The 24,663-nt window shown below is 39.3% G+C and overlaps 1 protein-coding gene across 2 annotated transcripts in view; it reads right to left on the reverse strand.

Moving 5' to 3' along the window:
- LOC115222572 overlaps nt 1-24,663 on the reverse strand; it is a 101,070-nt gene that overhangs the window by 23,696 nt on the left and 52,711 nt on the right. For both annotated transcript variants that reach the window (XM_029792848.2, XM_036511523.1), the window contains exons 6-9: nt 11,885-11,959; nt 10,314-11,167; nt 7,953-8,050; nt 2,086-2,236 (exon numbers count right to left, since the gene is read on the reverse strand). In XM_029792848.2, coding sequence (XP_029648708.1) covers nt 2,086-2,236; nt 7,953-8,050; nt 10,314-11,167; nt 11,885-11,959 — 1,178 coding nt within the window. The remainder of the gene's footprint in view (nt 1-2,085; nt 2,237-7,952; nt 8,051-10,313; nt 11,168-11,884; nt 11,960-24,663) is intronic.

The raw sequence follows: 24,663 nt of genomic DNA on the forward strand, positions 1-24,663 counted from the left end.
ATAGCTTGGGTTGGCCAATGCCTTTTCAATGAAATTTGGTAAGCGGAAACTTTAGGAAGTGTTTGTGTGTGTGTCTCTTTGTCCTTTATTTTGACATTTGCGCTCTTAATTGCAAACAAAGTCACTATTCATGCAAACAACATTGACCTGCTTGCTCTTCAAAGGAATATCAAAAATATTACCTTACTTGTAAAGAAGTGTGGGGGTTAGCAACAAGAGAAGCAGCTAGTCATAGGGGGGGAAAAAAAACAGTTTCAACAACAGAGTATTTATCTTCATTTTCATCTCCTCATACTAGCACGAGCTGAATTGTTACTTAATCCAGTATTTCAATCAAGTGTCATCTTATTTCTAAGACACAAACGTTTCATTCAGATCTCAATGCACTGTTTTTATCACAGCTTAGCTGCTAAAATTAATTCACAGGCCTTTCTCCCACTTGTCATATAATCAATAACATTACACACTTATTCAGTCAGAGGTCATCCCACATATGTTTGTACATCAAGCAACTGTCCTCTTCCAGTGTTCTAGATTGTACATTCTGAGCTTTTTGTTGACAGTTCTCAGGTCCTCCCAAAATGCCTTGTGGCCCTTGTTTTTCATCTTTTCCTTTAACCTGTTGGTGTTTGCATAATAATGATCTGGTTAATTGTAGACTGTCACATGATTTATTACAAGCATAATTTTTTTTCATTGCCAATGCCTTCAGTTATCTACTAAGTTAACAAACACAAAATTTACTTAGTCATTGCTGTAGCTCCATTTGAATATGCATATGAAATGTACACAGACAGTCAAATGACAGGTGTAACTCACGAGTGTGTTGTTCTAAATTTACCATATCACTTCCAACTTCCTTTCACCTAGCTGAGAGCCATATCAAATTCTCTGATATGCTGGGTGATTCATCATATGGGTGTGCATTGTAACAGTGCGGACAAGCTTATGTTGTCGCCCTGGTCCGCTTGCTGAATTACTCAGTCAATTCTTGAGTTAATACAGCTATACCTGCACCTGATCCAGTTGATTAACTTGTGATCAGTTCTTAAGTGAATCAACATCGCTAGGTACAGGCGTGGCTTGGATTCAGTCCACAGCATGGCACCTAGGGTTAGAGTCGTCTACTATAATTTTGGGCAAACCAGAGTGGATTTGGTAGAAGGAAACTAGAAGAAGCCATGCATATCTATTTGTATGTAAATGGATATTTATATATGTAAATAGATATTTACATGTAAACATCTATTTACATATGTAAATATAGCAAGGTCGTTGCCAGTGATTCTGGACTGGCTCCTGTGCAGGTGGCACATAAAAAACACCATTTCGAGCGTGGCTGTTGCCAGTACTGCTTGACTGGCCCTCGTGCCAGTGTCACATAAAAGCACCCACTACACTCTTGGAGTGGTTGGCGTAAGGAAGGGCATCCAGCTGTAGAAACTCTGCCAGATCAGATTGCAGCCTGGTGCAGCCTTCTAGTTCGCCAGTCCTCAGTCAAATCGTCCAACCCATGCTAGCATGGAAAGCGGACGTTAAACGATGATGATGATGATGTAAATAGATATTTATAATTGAGAATGCATGATAATGGTGAGGTGGGTATTACTGTTTCCTTGTCCTGGCGCTGTGTCATAGTTGTAAATAAATGTCAATGTCATACAAACAGTGTCTTTTGTTTCCAAACATGTCTGGCCATAAGGAAATGGCATTTTACATGGAAATAGTTCAGGGTCGGTGAGAAGAGGTGCATCCATCTATTGAAAAATCTGTCTTGATAAACTCTGTCCAACTCATGCAAGCCTGAAAAAGTGGACGTTACAGTGATAATGATAACAAGTTCTACAATCAAAGTCCACTAAAGAAATGATCATACCATCTGGAATAGTGTCTCTTAGATAATATCCAGTGCCTCTTTTTATAATAAAATGGTATTGTGTGAATGATGGCAGAAGTCACTCTTTAAACAATATTATTATTAATATTAATAATAATAATAATAATAATAAAGAATGATGCTAAAGAAAACGAAAAAAATGTGTATAGAATTTTGATAAAGTAAGAGTTAAATATGTCAATATGTACCAGCTGATTCAGTGTCCTTTAAGTAAGGTTGAATTTCTTGAGATATTTCATGGGCTGAATTCGCTTCACGCCAACCGTTGTATTTCGGTAAAGTTGGTGAGTTTAATGGTTTCTCTGCATACATTGGTATGCGAGAACGAGGAAGGGCAATCTGAAAAAACATAATATCAATAACATAACAAAACAGTTTAAGACCCACACTTTACATGTGGCTATACAGCAACAGTAAAAACAACAACAATGTTTTTTACTATAGACACAAGGCCTGACATTTTGGTTAGGAAGCTGGTGGGTGGGTGGGTGGGTGGGGGGGAGATTGTTGATTACATCGAACCCAGTTCTGAACTATTATTTATTGATCCCAAAAAGATAAATAGCAAAGTCAATCTTGGCAGAACTTCAAACCAGAACATAAAGAGCTAAAAGAAATTCCATTAAACCTTTTCAACTAAGCATGCTAACAATTCTGCCACCTCACTGCCATCTTCTTCTTAATAATGGTAACAACAACAACAACAACAACAGCAGCAGCAGCAACAGCAACAACAATAATAAAATAATGGCATCAAATTTTGGCACATGACCAGCAGTTTTGCAGGCTGGGTTAAGTCAATGACAGCAACCTCAGTATTCAGCTGGTATTATTTTATTTGCCCCAAAAGGATGAAAGGTAAAGTCAACCCTGATGGAATTTGAACTCAGAATGTAGAGATGGTTGAAATACTGCTAAGCATTTTTTCCAGTGTGCTAATGATTTTGCCAACTCACCACCTTAATAATAATAATAATCATCCTATCTTCTATAAGCACAAAACTTGCCATTTTGGGGAGTGGGGGCTGTTAGTCGATTACACTGAACCCCAGTGATCAGCTGATATTTATTTCATTGACTCCAAAAGGATGAAAGACAAAGTCAACCATGATGGCATCTGTGCTCTGAACATAATAGTAATGATTTTGCCAGCTTGCCACCTTCACACTTTGTTCAACAATAGCCCTTTTGCATTCATCATCATCATCGTTTAATGTTCGCTTTCCATGCTGGCATGGGTTGGACGGTTTCACTGAGGACTGGCGAACCAGATGGCTGCACCAGGCTCCAATCTGATCTGGCAAGGTTTCTACAGCTGGATACCCTTCCTAACGCCAACCACTCCAAGAGTGTAGTGGGTGCTTTTTACATGCCACCAGCACAGGAGCCAGTCAGGGGGCACTGGCAGTGACCACATTTGGATGGTGCTTTTTATGTGCCACCAGCATGGGAGCTGGTCAAGCAGCACTGGCATTGACCACGTTTAGATGGTGCTTTTTACATGCCACCACCATGGGAGCCAGTCAGGGAGTACTGGTTTCTAATAGATACCATAAATATTAGAAATAGTTTTGGTGATTAGTGACAACCATCAAACTGAGTAATAATGGCAAGTAATCATAAGACTAAAATATATTAATCTTTATGCACACACACACATCCCACAGACAACACATATATGCACGCAAGCACACATACATTTTAATTTTTTAAGAGAAGAATTCTGTGATACTCGAATCTGGCTACCCGCATGGTTCATGGTCTCAAAAATTTGTCCTATGAAGAAAGGCTGAGGACGCTCGACCTTTATTCTCTTGAAAAACGCCGCCGCCGTGGTGATCTCATTCTCGCCCACAACATCATAAGCGGAAAGTGTAACCTCTCGAAAGAGCTGTTCTTCACTCCTGCTCCAGAGCGTCGGCTGCGGGGTCATTCCGAAAAGCTCTACCTGCAACGATTTCATCTCAGTCGAAGGAGAGGAGCTTTCTCCGTCCGGGTTGCGGATCCGTGGAACAAGCTGCCAGATGAGATGGTGAAGATGCCGACGACCGCTTTGTTCAAAGCCTCCCTTGACCTCAAGTGGTCTAAACTCTTTACATGAACACCACCCTGTACTTAACTCCATGTCCCCCTACATGGCCTTGCTATTTGCTTTTGAGCCAAATTAACTAACTAACTAACATGTTCATCTGAACAACAACAATATTGAAAAATACCTTCGGCATGAGAACCCAGGTTTGAAATTTCCCCAAGACACCTGATGAAGGCTGGAGGGTATATCAGTCGAAACATTGTGTTAACAACAAACAAGATGAGGACAAATATCAGTCAATTGTAAATAATGTACCTGTTCATCTGTTTAACAAAACGACAATTTAAAGAACCAATGATAGAATCTTTATTAGTAATAGTGCCAACTCTCTTTTCTCTGAAATCCCACTTGATGAGGGACACATTAAACAATGTAGTCCTTAATATGCAACAAGGGTTCTGCTATAGGCACAAGGCCTGAAATTTTGGGGAGGGATAAGTCGATTACATTGACCCCAGTGCATAACTGGTACTTAATTTATCGACCCCAAAAGGATGAAAGGCAAAGTCAACCTTGGTGGAATTTGAACTCAACGTAGACAGACGAAATTCCGTTAGCATTTCACCCGGTGTGCTAACATTTCTTATTTCTTTATTGCCCACAAGGGGCTAAACAGAGGGGACAAAGAAGGATAGACAGAGGGACTAAGTCGATTACATCAACACCAGTGTGTAAATGGTACTTAATTTATCGACCCCGAAAAGATGAAAAGCAAAGTTGACCTCGGTGAAATTTTAACTAACTCAGGACATAGTGGCAGACGAAATACCAATAAGCATTTCGCCTGGCATGCCAGCTTGCCACCTTAATATGTAACAAGATCTAGTGCTGATATCTGTTTAGTCAGAGTAGACTGGGGAGGAAATAAATAACAATAGTTCAGAAAATCTAAGGAACACAGACTCATCTCCTGCCAGCACTGACAAACCAAGCCAATTCTTTTTTGTCTATGGACCCCTTTGATTACTAGTTTACTCTACTGGACCCCCATAGCTATCCCAATGTATACAAAAAAAAATCCTATTGTATTATTATTATAAATAGGAATTGTATTAGAAAAGAATTAAAATATTTTGTGTATTGGAGAAGTTTCACCAATTCATTGCAAATAAATTTTAACAATAAGATATTATATGGACCTCGGTTGAAAACCACTGCTCTACATAAATACTAGGTCAGCAAGAAGTAGCAAGCAAATCTTCTAATTCCATCCTATTAAAAATAGGAGATATATCTAACTAGGAAACAGTGGTCCTATATGCACTATATTGCAACAAAGCTTGGATGTTCAGCAGGACTGAACAACAACAGGAATCCCGACATTATTTTCTATTGACAAAAATGCAACAGCAGAATAGCTAATGTGAAATGTGTTTGAATATATTCAAATAATCAGGGCATTTAAAAATTGCATCTGTCGGTCATGACAATATAAAAGTGTGTAGATGAGGCATAAACTATTTTCTAGTAGCAGGCTTTGTGAGATATTGCTCATCATAAATCAAGTCATACCATTAAAACAATAATTAGACAAGCGCAATATATACAATACAGACAACATCATACTGCACAACAAACAAATTACAAAGATTTGATCGAGAGAAAGAGTGAGAGAATGAGAAAGAGAGATACGAAGATGACAGAAGACTGAGATATGCTGTATGTTGTTGTACTCAAGAATACCCACCCACCACAACAGAATTGATATGTAAGAAGCATTGACGCTGGTGCCATGTAAAAAGCACTGGAGATAGAGTCATGTAAAAAGCTCTCAGTCCACTCTGTAAAGTGGTTGGCATATTCTGATAAAGTCTCCCAAGGCCCAGGAAGTTGTGTAAAACAGGGCGACTGATTAAGCCAGCTATCCAAGAGCAGAGATAGTGTATCTGACAGGTTTCCACATAGTTTCCATCTACCTAATTTCATTCAAGAGATTTGTGTTGAGTCACGTCAAAGCTCTGGTAATACATATTTGCCTAAGGTGACACACAATGGGATTGAACTCAGAACTATGTGATAGCAAAGTGAACTTCTTAACCATAAAACATTTAATCTTGTGACCTGTTCTCTCTTGTCATAATTACCATGCTAGTAGTTTCTAACATAGCTATAAATGAAAACTCATTATTCAAAACGAAGGTGTTTCATGTTAAGTTCTAGTGGTATTAATAATATAATTGAAACAACTCTGGGTTTTAAAACCCAAATCATAAACTTCACTCATTAAAAAATTTTTTATCACTCATTCACTCACTCACACTTTTATAGTTAACACATCCAGCAACAACAAAACATTATATGGCTTCAAATAAAATATCAGAGATTAGACCTCTTGTAACCGGAGCCGGCTGTTTTCAATAAAACTACACACTGTGAGAAGGAGGAAGGAGGTTGAAAAAAGCAGGTTAAGTGACTGTATATATCAAAGTTCTAATAAGTAACCATGTGGTTCTTTATATTCAGTATTACAACTGCTTTATTCTCACTACAAAATGAACTATATTTTGATAGAATAAGATGTAAAGTTTTTAACTGTATCAACAAAAATTCTACAACATACAGAGGGTAAATACACACACACCTTAACAGAAGCATATTTTGCTTTAACAATGTAGCTTAGCAATCAGGTGATTTCTTTTTTTTTGCCAAACCACTAAGTTACGGGGACGTAAACACACCAACATCAGCCATCAAGTGATGGTGGGGGTACAAACACAGACACACATAAAAATATAGATATATCCTCAATGTATCATATATCCGAAAAAGCAGCACACTCTAAAGCATAGAGCAGTAATGTATTTATATGTAATTAAGTCTATGTCCGGTCATCCACAAAGGGATCAGCCCTGTGGATGGCTTGTCAGAGTTTAAAGCAAAAACAAAAACAGACAAAAAAAGTCCACAGGGCTTAAGCCCTTTGTGGATGCAAAACCATTGGTTTCAATGACCAGACATAGACATATACATATACACAATACGTACATACATACATAAAACATTTACAAAACAGACATCAACCAGTCATTAACACATAATGATAACAAGAGCTAACAGATCTAACTCAGATATCCAGAAGAAACTCCAAGAAGGTGATGGCAGTTAACACAACTGAACTAAAGATTGGTTTGTAGAAATATTTACAACCAATGATATTATCATAATCAAAATTACAATATAAATGACACACAGACACAAACAACATTTTACAAGACAGATTTCAAACAAAACTGGACTCAGATTGTGAAGAACAGAAAATGTCACTAAACATTTTGCCCAGTGTGCTAATGATTTTGCCAGCTTGCAGCCTTGCCATTATCATCATCATCATCGTTTAACGTCCGCTTTCCATGCTAGCATGGGTTGGACGATTTGACTGAGGACTGGTGAACCAGATGGCTACACCAGGCTCCAATCTGATCTGGCAGAGTTTCTACTTCCTAACGCCAACCACTCTGAGAATGTAGTGGGTGCTTTTACATGCCGCTGGTACGAGGGCTAGTCAGGTGGTACTGGCAATGACCACACTCAAATGGTGTCTTTTACGTGCTACCTGCACAGGAGCCAGTCCAGTGGCACTGGCAACGACCTCGCTCAAATGTTTTTTCATGTGTCAGTAAAGTGACGCTAGTAACGATCACGCTCAAATGGTGCTTTTTACATGCCACCAGCACGGAAGCCAGTTAGCTGCTCTGGCAACGATCACGCTCGGGTGGTGCTCTTAGCATTCCACTAGCACAGATGCCAGTCATCGAATGTGATTTCGATTGCAATAATGATAATAATAACAACTGCTAATAGATCTAAACTAGATATCCAGAAGAAACAAGAGAACAGCAGTCAATGTAACTGAGAGGTAGACGTCAACACAATACAAGCAAATTTCATTGGTAACTGATAACATGAAAAATATTGAAGCTAACAAAACCAAGAACAAAGGATGTTAATGGTGATTATACTTACTTCTGTAGGGGATGTGATACCATAGGTAAATGGTTTGTCATATTTGTGAATTTGTTGATATGTGTCTGGGAAGTCATAGTCGGAATTCCATTTACGATCTGGTGATAATAGCATAATAAATTAAAAACAACAAATGAATGTGAATTGGAGGAGTTAGCAGAAAAACTGAAAGAAAGATGGAAAGTGGGAGAAATTCTGAATAATTCATATTGGTTAAAGATTAATTCTTAGATAAGCGTAAAAAACAAAAATTGATATGAACCAAATCAGTTAAAAATAATTTCAATTAAATTAATTACTGTGACAATAAGTGCTTAACCATAAAACTGTTGAGTTCCTTAAATCTTCTGATATCACGCCAGGCATATCAATTGATGGTATATTGTTTCTTCAAAAGGATCAAAGGATAATATCTGGAACTGCATTTATCACAATAATAATAATATTTAAGGAATAATTACTTCTTTAATTGTAACAGACATTAAAAAAAAAAAAAATGAAACAGGAAACATAATGCAATACAAAGTAAACAAGCAATGTGTATTTGTATGAATAAAAACACACACACACACACACTCACTCACACATTCTTTTAACATTTAAACCAGCCATATCCAGCCCAAATAATCTACCAATTTTATGTTCAAACTGATCAGAGCCAGCCTCTCACACCTACCCTACAATGTCATTCTAAAAGTAAACAATCATATTATCAAAATCTCAAAGCTACAAGATAATGCAGGATTGATTTAATTCAGAACAACATAAACAAGCATCACATTTGACAGAATAATCTGAATGCAAAAGGGTTCAATTCATCTAAATATGAATGTATATCTACATAAAACTTAATAGTTTTTTTCCCTAATAGATAGTAACACTTCATGATTAGATGGCAGACATGAAAATAGCTTAGGTTACCCTTATGTGATAATATGGTACCCAACAATTGTTGTAGCTTTCAATAGTTCTTCACTTCTTTTTTACAAAGATTGAAACGTGGTTTTATTCTCTTATTTGTTTCGGTCATATGACTGTGGCTATGCTGGAGCACTGCCTTTAGTTAAACAAATCGACACCAGGACTTATTCTTTGTAAGCCTAGTACTTATTCTATCGGTCTCTTTTGCCGAACTGCTAAGTGACGGGGATGTAAACACACCAGCATTGGTTGTCAAGCGATGTTGGGGGGACAAACTTAGACACACAAACATACACATACATACATTTATATATATATATATATATATATATATATATATATCACCTTCACCTTGACCGACCAGTCCGTCAGGCGTCCATTTGACACCGCTGGTCACAGCACGCTGTCCACTCCTCTCTGGATCGCGCCTTTCTCATCCACGTGATCCCAATCGTCCTCCTGAAATCGTAACTCCACCGTTGTAGAGGTCTTTTCCGCTCACGCGGGTACCACTCGACAACTGCGTGCATCCACCGATTATCCAGCCCATCTATACTTGCCGGTCGAGAAGGGAGTGAAGCAAGGAGAAACAATCTCCCCAAAACTTTTCACTGCATGTCTCGAACAGATCATCAGAGGCATTGACTGGCAAGGTGGTGCCAACATCAATGGCGAGCTCCTCACTCACCTCTGTTTCGCTGACGACATCGTACTCATCACTGAAAAACATATATATATATATATATATATATATAATGGGCTTCTTTCAGCTTCCCTATACCAAATCCACTCACACGGCTTTGGTTGGCCCGAGGCTATAGTAGAAGACACTTGCCAAAGATGCCAAGCATCTTGAACCCGGAACCATGTGGTTGGTAAGCAAGCTACTTACCACACAGCCGCTCCTGCGCCTACAGAGATTACACCAAATACACAACCAATACAACTGTAATGTTGCAGGTTCAACTAGTGTTCTTTTCAACATACTTTCATCAAAGCCTATAATGAAATTGAATTTTGACCTCGTGTATTTACATAAAATGTTTTTAAAATGGTTTGGCCTATAAAACTGTACTGAGCTTCAATATGAAAGTTATTGAATGTATTTAATTCTGTTGAAGGGTATCAAGCTATAGAAACCAAGCTAAAGATGATGTTGGAGCTTGACACAGCTTTGCAGTTCACCAGTTCCCCATCAAACTGTCCAACCCATACCAGCATGGAAAGTGATGATGAATGGATATACAAATGCTGCCGTCTACTGGTAAAAATACTAACCTAAAAACACAACTAATCACTTTTTTTTTTGCCATGCTGATGTTTCGCTCATGTATTCTTAAATATATAATATTAACCATTTTCCTTACACAAAAAAAAAAGAGAAATAAAAAATATTTAAAAAAATCAAAATTACGAAGGAAAGGTAAAAATATATCTTACTATCTGAGTGATTTTCAGGTGAAGGAGTGGCCCCTGCAGATGTAATTTGTGGTGAAGTAGCTGGAGCATTATTCGCTTGGGAAAATACAGGAAAGATATCATTTGCACCAATATCAGATGGAGAATAAGGTCTTGGTAATGGCACAGTAGGTGAATTAGGTCTTTCTAAGTTACACTGAGGAGAAGTTGCCACAGGAGGAGAAGTTTGAAAAGATATTGGCTCGGATACAGTGAGTTCCTGGGCTGTCTCTGATAATGTGGTCTGAGATAAATTCCCTTTGGATAGGATAGATTGGGGAGAATTTGGTTTTGATTGGTTAGGTTGAGAAGAATCTGTTTCAGATAAAACAGGCTGTGGAGAATTTGTCATTGATTGGATAGGTGATGAAGAATTTAAATTTGGTATGGCATTTTGTGGAGGAGGAGATTGTGGAGAATTAGCAGCAAACAGAGTAGGTGGAGAAGTTGGACTCGAAACAGATGGGTGAAAGAATACTCTTTGAGAAGATATTTGTGAAGAAGAAGCTTTCGGTGTATTCACCAATGGAGAAATAGCTCTTGGAGAGGTTGTTACTGGGGAGGCTGTTTGTGGAGAGGGTGATCGAGGTGTGGCAGAAAATGGAGAGGCGGCTCGAGCAGAGGTTGGAGTCCTAGGAGAATTCTTTGGTGAATTTGCTTGTGGTGAAACTGACCTGGAGTTTTCTGTGATGGAAGTTGTTCTAGGTGAAGGCGTTCGAGAATATTTACTATTATAATCAGGCGAGGTTGGAACAAACTTGTTGAAGAGATTCAAATTGCAGGGTGGACTAGCAGAGTGTATTGAATTAGAATCGAAAACTTCCACAAATTCAATGCTGAGATAAAGAGAAACAAAACCGATTAATTTTTGATAAAATAATATTAAACTTAAAAAAAAAAATTATTATACATGGAAATGTTTTCAGATTTTAAATTCTGAAATTGCCATATTTTCTTTCATTGTATATGAAAAATTAAAAATTTCAGAATGAAATATTTTAGGAAATGTAATTTAAAAAAAAATGTTAGGAATTAAATAACCTTGAAATAAGTATATTAAACTACAGAAAAATGTTTAGAAATTCTTAACTTCTCATGGCATGGAAATGTAATCTCTTTTGTTTGCCAGTTTCCGTCTACCAAATCCACTCACAAGGCTTTGGTCGGCCCGAGGCTATAGTAGAAGACACTTGCCCAAGATGCCACGCAGTGGGACTGAACCCGGAACCATGTGGTTGGTAAGCAAGCTACTTACCACACAGCCACTCCTGCCTATATATATATATATATATATTACTGTAAAGTGGTTGGTATTTAGAAGGCCATCCACCTGTAAAACTCCTGCCAAAACTGACCTTGCTTGTGCTGGTGCAACATAAAAAGCACTCAGTCCATTCTGCTGGGTGGTTAGTGTTAGGAAGGACGTCTGTCTGTAAAGACCCTGCCAAAACAGACATAGTAGCCTGGGGTAGTTGTCTACCTATGCATGCATGGAAGACAGGCGCCAGATGATGAATAATGATGTACATATGTATATATACATACATACTCACCTAGCTTGTTCATCCCTTGTAATGACAAGTTCCATGTGATTCGATTCTGATGCACGCCGTAGAATGTCGACAGCACTAAAAGAGAAAAAAAAAAAGGGAATAAAAAAAAATCAAGAAATGGAAATATTTACTTTTTTCTTTTATTTGTTTTTCAGTCATTTGACTGCAGCCATGCTGGAGAACCACCTTTAGTTGAACAAATCGACCCCAGGACTTATTTTTTGTAAGCCTAATACTTATTCTAATGGTCTCTTTTGCTGAACTGCTAAGTTACATGGGTGTAAGTACACCAACATTGGTTGTCAAGCAGTGGTTGGAGGACAAACACAGACACACAAACATGTATCTATATACTATTAAAAATGAACTTTGATCTTGCTTGTTTGCAATGTTACACAGCCAAACCAGCATGTAATGGGAAAATACTTTGAAAGTAAAGTGCCTCTGAAATGTGAATACAAACGGAATAAAGCAAGTTTTGCATAAATTGGACCAGTGGTTCTTGAGATATTGGAGGTTTTGGGAATATAAATACCCAAAAACAGTGCATAATGGTAAAATACTCTGAAAATAACTTAACCCTGAAAGGGAAGAAACTAACCTTTCCATTAGACACATTAGTGACTTTAACTTGCCAATGGTTTTTTTTACAGTAAATGTTTCTATTTTCACTTTTATTAAACACAATATTTTAATCATTTAGAAATATTTTTAAATAAATGTGACCACAGTAAATATTTTGTGAAAGACCCGTTCATAAGCTTGGAAATATTGATCAACAACAATTGACTTACATCAATTATATTTTTTAATTCAATACAAATAGACTTGTATTAAAAAGTAATAATTGATGTTAGTCAATTGTTGTTGATCAATATTTCTCCATTTTCTGTTTACTTCAAATTTGATTCTTGATAAACTCATATTTATCTTTGTCATTACCTGTGACTTATGAGCATAATATGCTTGCATATGTATGTCCAGGGTAAACTTAGCTAATTATACAACATACATGTACATTATATTTATATAGCCATGCTACATGGTAGTGAAACATGGGCCGTGACAGCTGAGGATATGCGTAAGCTTGCAAGAAATGAAGCCAGTATGCTCCGATGGATGGTGTAATGTCAGTGTTCATAATCGTCAGAGTGTAAGTACTTTGAGAGAAAAGTTGAACCTAAGAAGTGTCAGTTGTGGTGTGCAAGAGAGACGGCTGCGCTGGTATGGTCATGTGACGAGAATGGCTGAAGATAGTTTGTGTGCAAAGTGCTACAACCTAGCAGTTGAGGGAACCTGTGGAAGAGGTAGACCCAGGAAAACCTGGGACGAGGTGGTGAAGCACGACCTTCGAACTTTAGGTCTCACCAAGGAAATGACTGAAGACCGAGTCCTATGGAAGTGTGCTGTGCATGAGAGGACCCGGCAGGACTAGTCAGGCCATATCCCGTGGCCCCTACCTGGGACGTAGTCGATCCACCTGTGCATACCTTCCTTCTTGTGACACTTGTGAAGACCTGCTGAGGCAAGTGAAAATCAAAATCAATCAAAATAGATGAACATCAATGGAATTTGTATCTTTGTGGTACCAGTGCCTGTGGCACACAAGAAACCATCCGAACGTGGCCGTAGCCAGTACCGCATCGACTGGCCTCCGTGCTGTGGGAACATGGTGGCACATAAAACAACATCCGAAGACCCGGCAAGACTAGTCAGGTCATAACCGTGGGCCCTACCTGGGACGTAGTCAGTCCACCTGTACATACCTTCCGACTTGTGAAGACCTGCTGAGGCAAGTGAAAATCAAATCAAATCAAAACAAATCAAATAGATGAACATCAATGGAACTTGTATCCTTGTGGTACCAGTGCCAGTGGCACACAAGAATCCATCCGAACGTGGCCGTAGTCAGTACCGCTTGTGGTACCAGTGCCGGTGGCACACAAGAATCCATCCGAACGTGGCCGTAGTCAGTACCGCTTGTGGTACCAGTGCCGGTGGCACACAAGAATCCATCCGAACGTGCCGGTGGCACATCCGAAAGTGCCGTAGCCAGTACATCGACTGACATGACAAAACACCATCCGATCGTGGCCGTTCGCCAGCCTCATCTAGCACCTGTGTCGGTGGCACATAAAAACACCATCCGAAGACCCGGCAAGACTAGTCAGGCCATAACCCATGGCCCCTACCTGGGACGTAGTCAGTCCACCTGTGCATACCTTCCTTCTTGTGACACTTGTGAAGACCTGTTGAGGCAAGTGAAAATCAAATCAAATCAAAACAAATCAAAATAGATGAACATCAATGGAATCTGTATCTTTGTGGTACCAGTGCGGTGGCACACACTTTGTGGCACACATGAGAACCATCCGAACGTGGCCGTAGCCAGTTCTGCATCGACCGGCCTCCGTGCTGTGGGCACGTAACAAACACCATCCGATCATGGCCGTTCGCCAGCCTCATCTGGCACCTGTGTCGGTGGCACATAAAAACACCTTCCGAAGACCCGGCAAGACTAGTCAGTCCACCTGTGCATACCTTCCTTCCTTCTTGTGACACTTGTGAAGACCGGTTGAGGCAAGTGAAAATCAAATCAAATCAAATCAAATCAAATCAAAATAGACAAAATAGATGAACATCAATGGAATTTGTATCTTGTGGTACCAGTGCCTGTGGCACACAAGAAATCCATCAGTGCCGTAGTCAGTGCGGTGGGCACATGACAAACACCATCCGATCGTGGCCGTTCGCCAGCCTCATCTAGCACCTGTGTCGGTGGCACATAAAAACACCATCCGAAGAACCGGCAAGACTAGTCAGGCCATAACCCATGGCCCCTACCTGGGACGTAGTCAGTCCACCTGTGCATACCTTCCTTCTTGTGACACTTGTGAAGACCTGTTGAGGCAAGTGAAAATCAAATCAAATCAAAACAAATCAAAATAGATGAACATCAATGGAATTTGTATCTTTGTGTACAGTGCCGGTGGCACGTGGCACATAAGAAAACCATCCGAACGTGGCCGTAGCCAGTACCGCATCGACTGGCCTCCGTGTTGTGGGCACGTAACAAGCACCATCCGATCGTGGCCGTTTGCCAGCCTCATCTGGCACCTGTGTCGGTGGCACATAAAAACACCATCCGAGCGTGGCCGTCTGCCAGCCTCGTCTGGCACCTGTGTCGGTGGCACATAAAAACACCGTCCGAGTGTGGCCGTCTGCCAGCCTCGTCTGGCACCTGTGTCGGTGGCACATAAAAAACACCATCCGAGCGTGGCCGTCTGCCAGCCTCGTCTGGCACCTGTGTCGGTGGCACATAAAAAACACCATCCGAGCGTGGCCGTTTGTCAGCCTCGTCTGGCACCTGTGTCGGTGGCACATAAAATCACCCACTACACTCTCGGAGTGGTTGGCGTTAGGAAGGGCATCCAGCTGTAGAAACACTGCCAGATCTGACTGGACTGGTGCAGCTTTCGGGCTCCCCAGACCCCAGTTGAACCGTCCAACCCATGCTAGCATGGAAAGCGGACGTTAAATGATGATGATGATGATGATGATGATGATATATAAAACCAAACACGAGAGGACAAATTTCAAAGGTCAGTGTTCATATTCACTCAATATATTTCAAAGTGTTGGAATATCTACAGTATACAGATGCGCATTCATAGACACAAGATATAATATAAAAATTTATAAATATATATAAAAATACAAAAATGCATTTGCGAGGTTGTATTTTTTTTTTTTCTAGTTTCAGCTCAGAGCTGCGACCATGCTGATGCACCGCCGTTAAAAGTTTGAGAACTTTTGATGTTCAGTAGGACTGAACCTGAAACCATGTGGTTGGGAAGCAAACTTCTTAACCATGCAGCCATACCTGTATGGCATAATGTATGTCCACATTAAAATCAAATCAATGAGGATATTAAGATATGCCAATGGTGAATGTAGAGCGGTAATCCAAGTAGATGAGAAAGTTTGTATAAAATGATTTTAAAAGTAATCTTGAGCAGGTACAAAGTCTGACAGCTGTTTCAAGAAGATATAGGTTGGTATGGGTGAGTTAATTCCAACCATAACAATCATCTATATTTCTTTCATTAGAGTTAATCTAAAGGATTTATAAAAAGAGTTATTTAAATCTTAAAGCTTTAAGCACATATATATATGTATATGTATGTGTGTGGGGTGTAACCAGCCTACTTATGAGTACCCCTCATTCATTGGACAATGAACTTTGCTTGCGAAGACCTATTGAGGCAAGTGAAAACAAATCAAAATTGCTGATGTGGCCGATGACAGTACCACCTGATTGGCACTTGTGCCAGTGGAGCATTAAAAGAAGCATATCCGAGCATGATCGTTGCCAGGGCCATGAATTGGCTCCTGTGCTGGTGACACGTGAAAAGCACCATTCGAGCGTGATCACTGCCAGTGTCAACTTACCAGCACATATGCTGGTGGCACATGAAAGACAACATTCTAGCATGGTCGTTGCCAGTGCTGCTGGACTGGCTCCTGTGCAAGTAGCACATAAAAACACCTTTTGAGCATGGTTGTTGCCAGAACCGCCTAACTGGCCCTCGTGCTGGTGGCACGTAAAAAGCACTCACTACACTCTCAGAGTGGTTGGCGTTAGGAAGGGCACCCAGTTGTAGAAACTTTGCCAAATCGGATTGAGCCTGTTGCAGCTTCTGGCTCACCAGTCCTCAGTCAAACCATCCAACCCATGCCAGCATGGAAAGCGAACATTAAACGATGATGATAAACATTAAACGATATTCAATAGCCTAAAACATGTAAACAGAAGCAGAGGAGGAAGAGGGGAGGCTATAAGACATGGTGATGACAGCAGCACAGCCAAAAATGGGTGATATGAGCTTGGGTTTAAGTGCAGAGTGTATTTAAAAACCTAGGATGGGCACATTTGCTCAGGTGGCTATAAGGAAGAGAGCCCTGCCTTCCCAGAACACCAAGTCCCTTGAATACCTTCCCTGGTCATGTCTTTACTGCAAGTGTTGACTTACAAATGTTTAACAAGTACATTAACTCTTTAGCGTTCAAGTTTCTCTGTCAAATATAATGCTTATTTATTCACATTGGTTTGAAGCTATCATCTTGTAGCTTTGAGGTTTCAATTAAGTGATAGTTTTATTTTGAGAATGTCTTAGTCGGGTAGGTGTGAGAGGCTAGATCTGGTCAGTTTGAAAATAGAACAGATAGAATATTTGGGCTGGCCAGTATTAATGCTTAAAGTAATAAAGTATGCATGTATGTACATATGTATGTATAATCCTTTGACATTAAGATTACTCTGTTATATGTAATACTTATTTATTCAAACTGTTTTGAATTAATCATGCATTATCTGATAGCTTTGAGATTTCAGTGACGTGATCATTTAATTTTAGAATGACATTGCAGAGTGGGTATGAGAGACTGGATCTGGTCAATTTGGACATGAAACAGGTAGAATATTTGGGGTGGATGCTGAGACACCCTTTGGTCATAACTGACCATGGGATTGCACCTAGAAAGTTACCTTTCCAGGCACAATTCCAAGCAAGGTTGTTTTATGGAAGACTAGCAGTCACCAATGCATACCAGCCTCCCCTCTCCACACCACTGATGTTATCCAAGAGAAAGGCAAAGGCTGATACAGCTTGGCACCTGTGATGTTGCAACTCATTTCTACAGCTGAGTGAACTTGAGCAACGCGAAATAAAGTGTCATGCTCAAGAGCACAACACACAGCCCGGTCCAGGATTTGAACTCACAACCTCACGATTGTAAGCTCAACGTTCTAACCACTGGGCCAAGCGGTGGATAAAGCCAGCCTAAATCCTAAAGGATTAATGGTATTCATCTCATTAGCCTAAGAGGGCATGCAAAAGCCACAAGAACTGCTTCTTCCTCCAGACCCAGGAAGTAGAAAAAATAAGTAAATAAATAATATTGTTCAAGAACATATACCATAAAATTACTAAAAGAAATAACTTAAAAATTTATTTTATAAATTTAATGTTTTTGAGTGTTGCAGCATCAGATGTAAATTCTTGGTGGGTCGAGTCCAGAAATAATTCTTAATCAAAACCTTCAATACATCATAGCCATCGGAAATAACAACACAAACATTATGGACCAGCTCAGTGTAGCCTTTATCCCTTTAGCATTTAAACCAACAATATCCACCCTAAAAGTTCCAACTGACCAAATCAAGCCTCTCATACCACAATGCTATGATATAATGCGTGGTTAATTCAAAACAATAAATAAGCTTTACATTGGACAGAGTAAGCTGAATGCTAAAGGGTTAAATAGTCACCCAACATGCTAGAAATAGCAACTGAGTTTCTCTTACATCATGCTATCAGCCTAAAAAGAAATAAAACAAGGACAGTTGATAATGTAGTCTGGAACACACTACCTAGAAAAAAAAGGGAAAAAAAAGGAAAAAAAGAAAAAGATAACAGAAAGGAAGTTATGGATGGAATGCCTTTGATCATAAGTATTCTAAATGGGATTTGATTTGATTTGATGCGAAACAACAATAACAAAAACATGGACACAGTAAACTTCCTATTTGTATTTTATTTTATAGCATTTTTGTGTAACAATAGTATCAGTGGTTACAGGTTTTAAGCGAGCCAATCACTGGTTCACTGAATTTTCTGATGGAGAGAATGACAGGTTGGGAGGAGTTGTCTGTCTGTGTGTCTGTAAATCTTGAGCAAACAAATACCCATAACGATATCAAACTTGAAGCTGATTAAGAAACAAACTAATAATTGAATTTGAGTTGTCTTACCACAGACTTCATAATAATCTTGATAGTTGTAAAAAAAAGGTACCAAACAAATTTGGGAGGTCAGCATTTTAAATTCATTTTGACTGCTTTTCCATTTTATTTTAACCTTTTAGCATTTAAACTGGCCATATCTAGCCCAAATATTATACTTGCTTTATGTACAGACTGACCATATACCACCTCTTACACCTACCCTACAATGTCATACTAAAAATAAACAAGCACATCATTGAAATCTCAAAGTTACGAGGTAATGCATGATTAATTCAAAACAATAGGAATAAATAAGGATTATATCTGACAGAATAATTCGAATTCTAAAGGGTTAAAATGAAAATAAAGGTTTCCTTTTTGAGCCATGCCAGGCTCATGAGGGCCAGTTTCCCTGTTTCATGGCATATGTATTCCGCACCTGGATGCGATGCTAGTCCACCACAGAATTACTCATTTTTGCCAGCTGAGTGGACTGGAACAATGTGAAATGAAGTGTTTTGCTCAAGAACACAATGGATTGCCCAGTCCAGGAATTGAAACTACAATCTTACAATCATGAGTCCAAAACCCGAACCACTAAGCCATGCACCACTACAAAGCGTTAAAATACCCATAACTATATCAAACTTGAAGGTTAATAATTGAATTTAGTTGTCATATCAAAAGCTTTTATTATAATCGTAATAGTTGTAAAACAGGTGCCACGCCAATTTGTGAGGTCAGCATTTTAAATTTACTTTGAACTGCTTTTCCATTTTATTTTATTTTAAAATGCTCATAACTATATCAAACTTGAAGCTTACGTAAGAAACAAACTTGAAGGTTAATAATTGAGTTCAGGTGTCTTATCAAAGCTTTTTATCTTTATAATCACATTTTGTAAAGTGGTTGGTGTTAAGAGGGGTATGCAGTTGTAGAAACCATGCCAAAATAGACAATCAGAGCCTTGTGCAGCTCTCTGTGTCTGCCAGCTTCTGTCAAACTGTCTAACCCATGTCAACATAGAAAATAGATGATTTACAGAAAAAAAAAATATGGGTGTGTGGTAAGTAGCTTGCTTACCAACCACATGGTTCCGGGTTCAGTCCCACTGCGTGGCACCTTGGGCAAGTGTCTTCTACTATAGCCTCGGGCCGACCAAAGCTTTGGGAGTGGATTTGGTAGATGGAAATTGAAAGAAGCCCATCGTATATATATATATATATATATATGGGAGTGGCTGTGTGGTAAGTAGCTTGCTAACCAACCACATGGTTCCGGGTTCAGCCCTACTGAGTGGCATCTTGGGCAAGTGTCTTCTGGGCCGACCAATGCCTTGTGAGTGGATTTGGTAGACGGAAACTGAAAGAAGCCTGTCGTATATGTATGTGTTTGTGTGTCTGTGTTTGTCCCCCTAACATTGCTTGACAACCGATGCTGGTGTGTTTACGTCCCTGTCACTTAGCAGTTCGGCAAAAGAGACCGATAGAATAAATACTGGGCTTACAAAGAATAAGTCCCAGGGTCAATTTGCTCGACTAAAGGCGGTGCTCCAGCATGGCCACAGTCAAATGACTGAAACAAGTAAAAGAGAGTAAAGAATAAAGAGTAGGGGTGGGTGGGATAAGTGGTAATTTCAATGAGTTTTTAACATCTGCTGAGCAGTCAGCTGTGAAGTAAAGAGTAGTTAGCAATAGGTATCAGTACAATAGTAGACTTGTATTAAACAATAAAAGCCTTGTGTCAAATATTGAGAACACCAAACAAAGAAAACAACAAAATCTCAGTCAATCACTTTATGACAAACACACAGTTGTTTAGTTTTCAGGTTTGGCTTTGAATGTGCAGAGAGATCTATAACCAATGGCAGGACAGCCCTGATCATCTTGTCAGTCTTTTTTGTCTTCATTTTTTTTATTGCTCAATGTCTATCTCTAATTTCATTATCCAATGTATCCATTATTTTTGTTTTGAAGATCCAGGGTTTTAGTTGGAATGACATTTGGCTGCTATTTCTAGCAGGTTGAGCAACCATGTAGGAAGCACCTTTGTGTGGGTGGTTAATTAACCCACGTGGCTGGCACCTTGGTTAAGTATTTTCAGCTATAGACTTAGGCTCACCAAAGCCTTGCAAGTGGATTTGGTAGATGGAAACTGAAAGAAGCCTGTCGTATATATTTATATGTATATGTTTATGTGTGTGCATCTGAGTTTGTACCCCAACACTGCTTGACTTAATGGTGTTGGTGTTGTTATGTCCCTGTAACTTAGCGATTTGGCAAAACAAACAAATAGAATAAGCATCAGGCTTTAGAAGAAAAAATTCCTGGGGTTGATTCATTTAACTAAAAATTCTGCATGGTGCTGCTCCAGCTGGGCCACTAGTAAAAGATAAAAAAATAAAGAAAAGAAATAAAGTTCTCTCTCTCTCTCTCTCACCACCCCCTCCATCTCTCCACTCGGGGAAGTGTAATTGCAGTTCATTATGGCATGAGAGTGAATTAGAGGTTTATTGCCAAGAATGTGATGACACAACAGTTCTATAATAGTAATGATATTACTATTATCATTTTTATAGTCATAAGTTCACCATCTTATGCTCTGAAAAGCATTAGTGAGGTCAAGATATTATCTAAAGAAATGCTTGATTTTCTAGCTAAGCAAATTAATAATGTCTTTATGATGATGACTGTTCATAGAAAAATTGTCTTTTCTTTTCCCACATAAACATACAAACTTGTGAAAACTTGTTTTTCTTCCCTATCTTTTCAAGGTATACATGTACCCACACAAGTTAATTGTTTAGCATAAAAAAAAAATGTAGGTAGGTTGATGAAAATAAAACCTTGCTTATTTTTTTTTCCTTTGTTGCTCTTGTTTTTCATATTGAAATATTCATTTTTGAAAGACTATCCTTCAAGTCATCTTCACCTTCTGCGTTGTATTTTTTTTTTGTGTGAAATAAATACACAAGATTATCATGTCCTCATTAAAATTTAAAAAAATTTTTGTGCATAGAAGCAGTGCAAGGTTTGTCATGAGGTGTCTAGTTTGCATATCGATGAATAACTGCTGTGTGTGTGTGTGTGTGTGTATATATATATATATATATATATATATATGCATGAGTATATGAGTGTGCATGTTAATGCGTGTGCATGCGCATGTCAGTGTGTGAAGCATGCATCAGTGTGTGTGCTAGTGCATGCATGCATGTGTTAGTGCGTGCGTGCATGTGTGTTAGTGCGTGCGTGCATGTATGTGTGTGTTAGTATGTGTGTGTGTGTGTTTGTTAGTGCGTGTATGTGTGTGTCAGTGTTAGGGAAGGGCAAGTGCTGAATGGGTATCATTTGCACATAAGTGAAAGCAAGTAGGTCATTAATATGCAAGAAATTGGGCAGGGGGCATATAACCAAACTCTTCTGTCCTTGAGTTTTCAACACTTGGTTATGTAGGGGAACTGTATAATGACAATTAGCATATGATCTGCATTTTAAACCCGGCAAAGTCCATCTTTCTTCAGGTCTGGCAACAGCCATTTTCTTATGGTGGGGAAAGAGAATGAAAGAGAGGGAGAAAAATAAAAATTGGTATCATTATAGGAATGGTACTTTAGTAACTCTTAAGGAATGAAAAGCAAAGTTGACTTTGATAGGAGTTGAACTCGGAACAGAAAGTTGCAACTAATACTACAAGACATTCTAGGTGGCTCTCTAATAACTCTGCCAAGTTACTGCTTAACTGAACCTTTTTTTGTTCCTTCTAGGGCCGGTTTCCCGGTTTCCTTGGCATATAGGTTTCCCCACCTGGACGGGACGCCAGTCCATCGTAGATGAGCTGCAAGATGCAGGAGGAAAGAGTGAGAGAAAGTTGTGGCGAAAGAGTCAGCAGAAATTCGCCATTACCTTCTGCCGGAGCTGCTTGGAGCTTAGGTGTTTCACTCATAAACACACACATCGCCCCGTCTGAGATTTGAACTCATGATCTGTTGACCGCGAGTCCGCTGCTCTAACCACTAGGCCATGTGCTTCCACAAACTGAACCTTGGAACATACTAAAGCTGATAGATTTTTTAAAATAAAAAACAAGTTGTATTGATATCATCATCATCATCATTATTCAACATCCGGTCTCCCATGCAGTAATATTGTAATCAAACAAGCAAAGAGTTAAGCGATATATATAGCTAGTCCATATCACTCCGTAAAGAGAATAAGGATCAATTTCCTGGTTTTTCTGGCATGTATATTCCTCCCTGGATGGGATGCTGCTCCACCGAATCAACTGAAGGAACTGGAGCAAAGTGAAATGAAGTGTTTTGTTCAAGAACACAATTTACAGCCTGGTCTAGGAATCGAAACCACAGTCTTATGATCATGAGTCCAAAACCCTAACCACTAAGCCGTGTGTCTCTGCAAAAACTACAGAAGCTCACTTGTTGGCCCATGTTCATTTGTGTATCAATAAGTGGTAAGACAGCAGCAAACTGGCATAATCGTTAGTGTGCCAGGTAAAATGCTTAGCAGTATTACATTTGTCTTCATGTTCCGAGTTCAAATTCCATTAAGGTCAACTTTGCCTTCCATCCATTTGGGTTTGATAAAATAAGTACCAATTGAGTACTGGGGTTCATGTAATTGACTTATCCCTCCCCCAAAATTGCTGGCCTTGTGCCAAAATTTGAAATTATTATTAAGTGGTGAGATGGCAGTGAACTGGCAGAATCAATAGCAAGCTGGACAAAATGCTTTGTGGCACATCCTCTGGCTTTACGTTCTGAGTTCAAATTCTGCCAAAGCTGACTTCATCTTTCAGAGCAATAAAATAGATGTACCAATGCAGCACTGGGGTCAATGTAATTAACACCCTCCACCAAAATATCAGACCTTGTGCCTATGGCAGAAAGGATTATCAAGATGTGTGAAATGGGGGTTCAAACTGGAATGCAGTTCATGAATGTAGAAACTGGAAGATTTTTCAACAGTCTAGTACTGAATATTTATGTATTGGTGAGGCAGGTGGAATGGAGAAAGAGAGAGAACTAGTGAAGTATATGAGTGTGTTTATGTTCAAGAAGACAAGAGTACACTCCCAGAGGAAAAATAAGACATGGTGGTCAGCTGTCGGGTAGTTTCTGACAAACTGGACTTCAAGCAGCCTCCTGTACTTGGTAGGCAGGACCCAATCATATCTGGTCAGCTATGTCACTGGAACTAACTCATTCACAGTGGCAATATGTACCTCATTGGGAATGGGCCTACCAAAGTCTTGTGAGTGGATTTGGTTAAGACAGAAACTGAAAGAAGCATGATGCATATATATATATATATATATATATATGGGCGACCTGCTGTGCTTGCACATCAACATCCAAATAAAAATCAAATGGAAATTGTAGTTGTTATACCCGTGCCAGTGACACATAAAAAGCACCAACCGATTGTGGCTGTTACCAGCTTCCTTTGGCCCCTGTGCTGGTGGCACATAAAAAGCACCCACTACATTCTCGGAGTGGTTGGCATTAGGAAGGGCATCCAGCTGTAGAAACACTACCAGATCAGACTGGAGCCTGGTGCAGCCTCCTGGCTTCCCAGACCCCGGTTGAACCATCCAACCCATGCTAGCATGGAAAACAGATGTTAAACAATGATGATGATGTGTGTGTGTGTGTGTGTTTGCCCAACACCACCACTTGACAACCAGTGTTGGTGTGTTTGCATCCCTGTAACTTAGCAGTTCAGCAAAAAGAGACTGATAGCTTAAGAATAGAACAGATTGGTTTTAATAAAAAAAGATTTAAAAAAAACAAAACAAAAAAAAACTGGTGTAGATTTGTTTCATTAAACCCTTTAAAATGGTGCCCCAGCATGGCCACAGTCCAAATACTGAAACAAGTATCAGATAAAAGATGAAACTAAATAACCGTTGCACTGTAAACTTCAGGCTGTGATTAGATTGAAATGCCTTCTTCAAGGTAGCTTATCCTTACTCT

This window comes from Octopus sinensis, linkage group LG20 (assembly GCF_006345805.1).
Source record: "Octopus sinensis linkage group LG20, ASM634580v1, whole genome shotgun sequence".
NCBI lineage: Eukaryota > Metazoa > Mollusca > Cephalopoda > Octopoda > Octopodidae > Octopus > Octopus sinensis.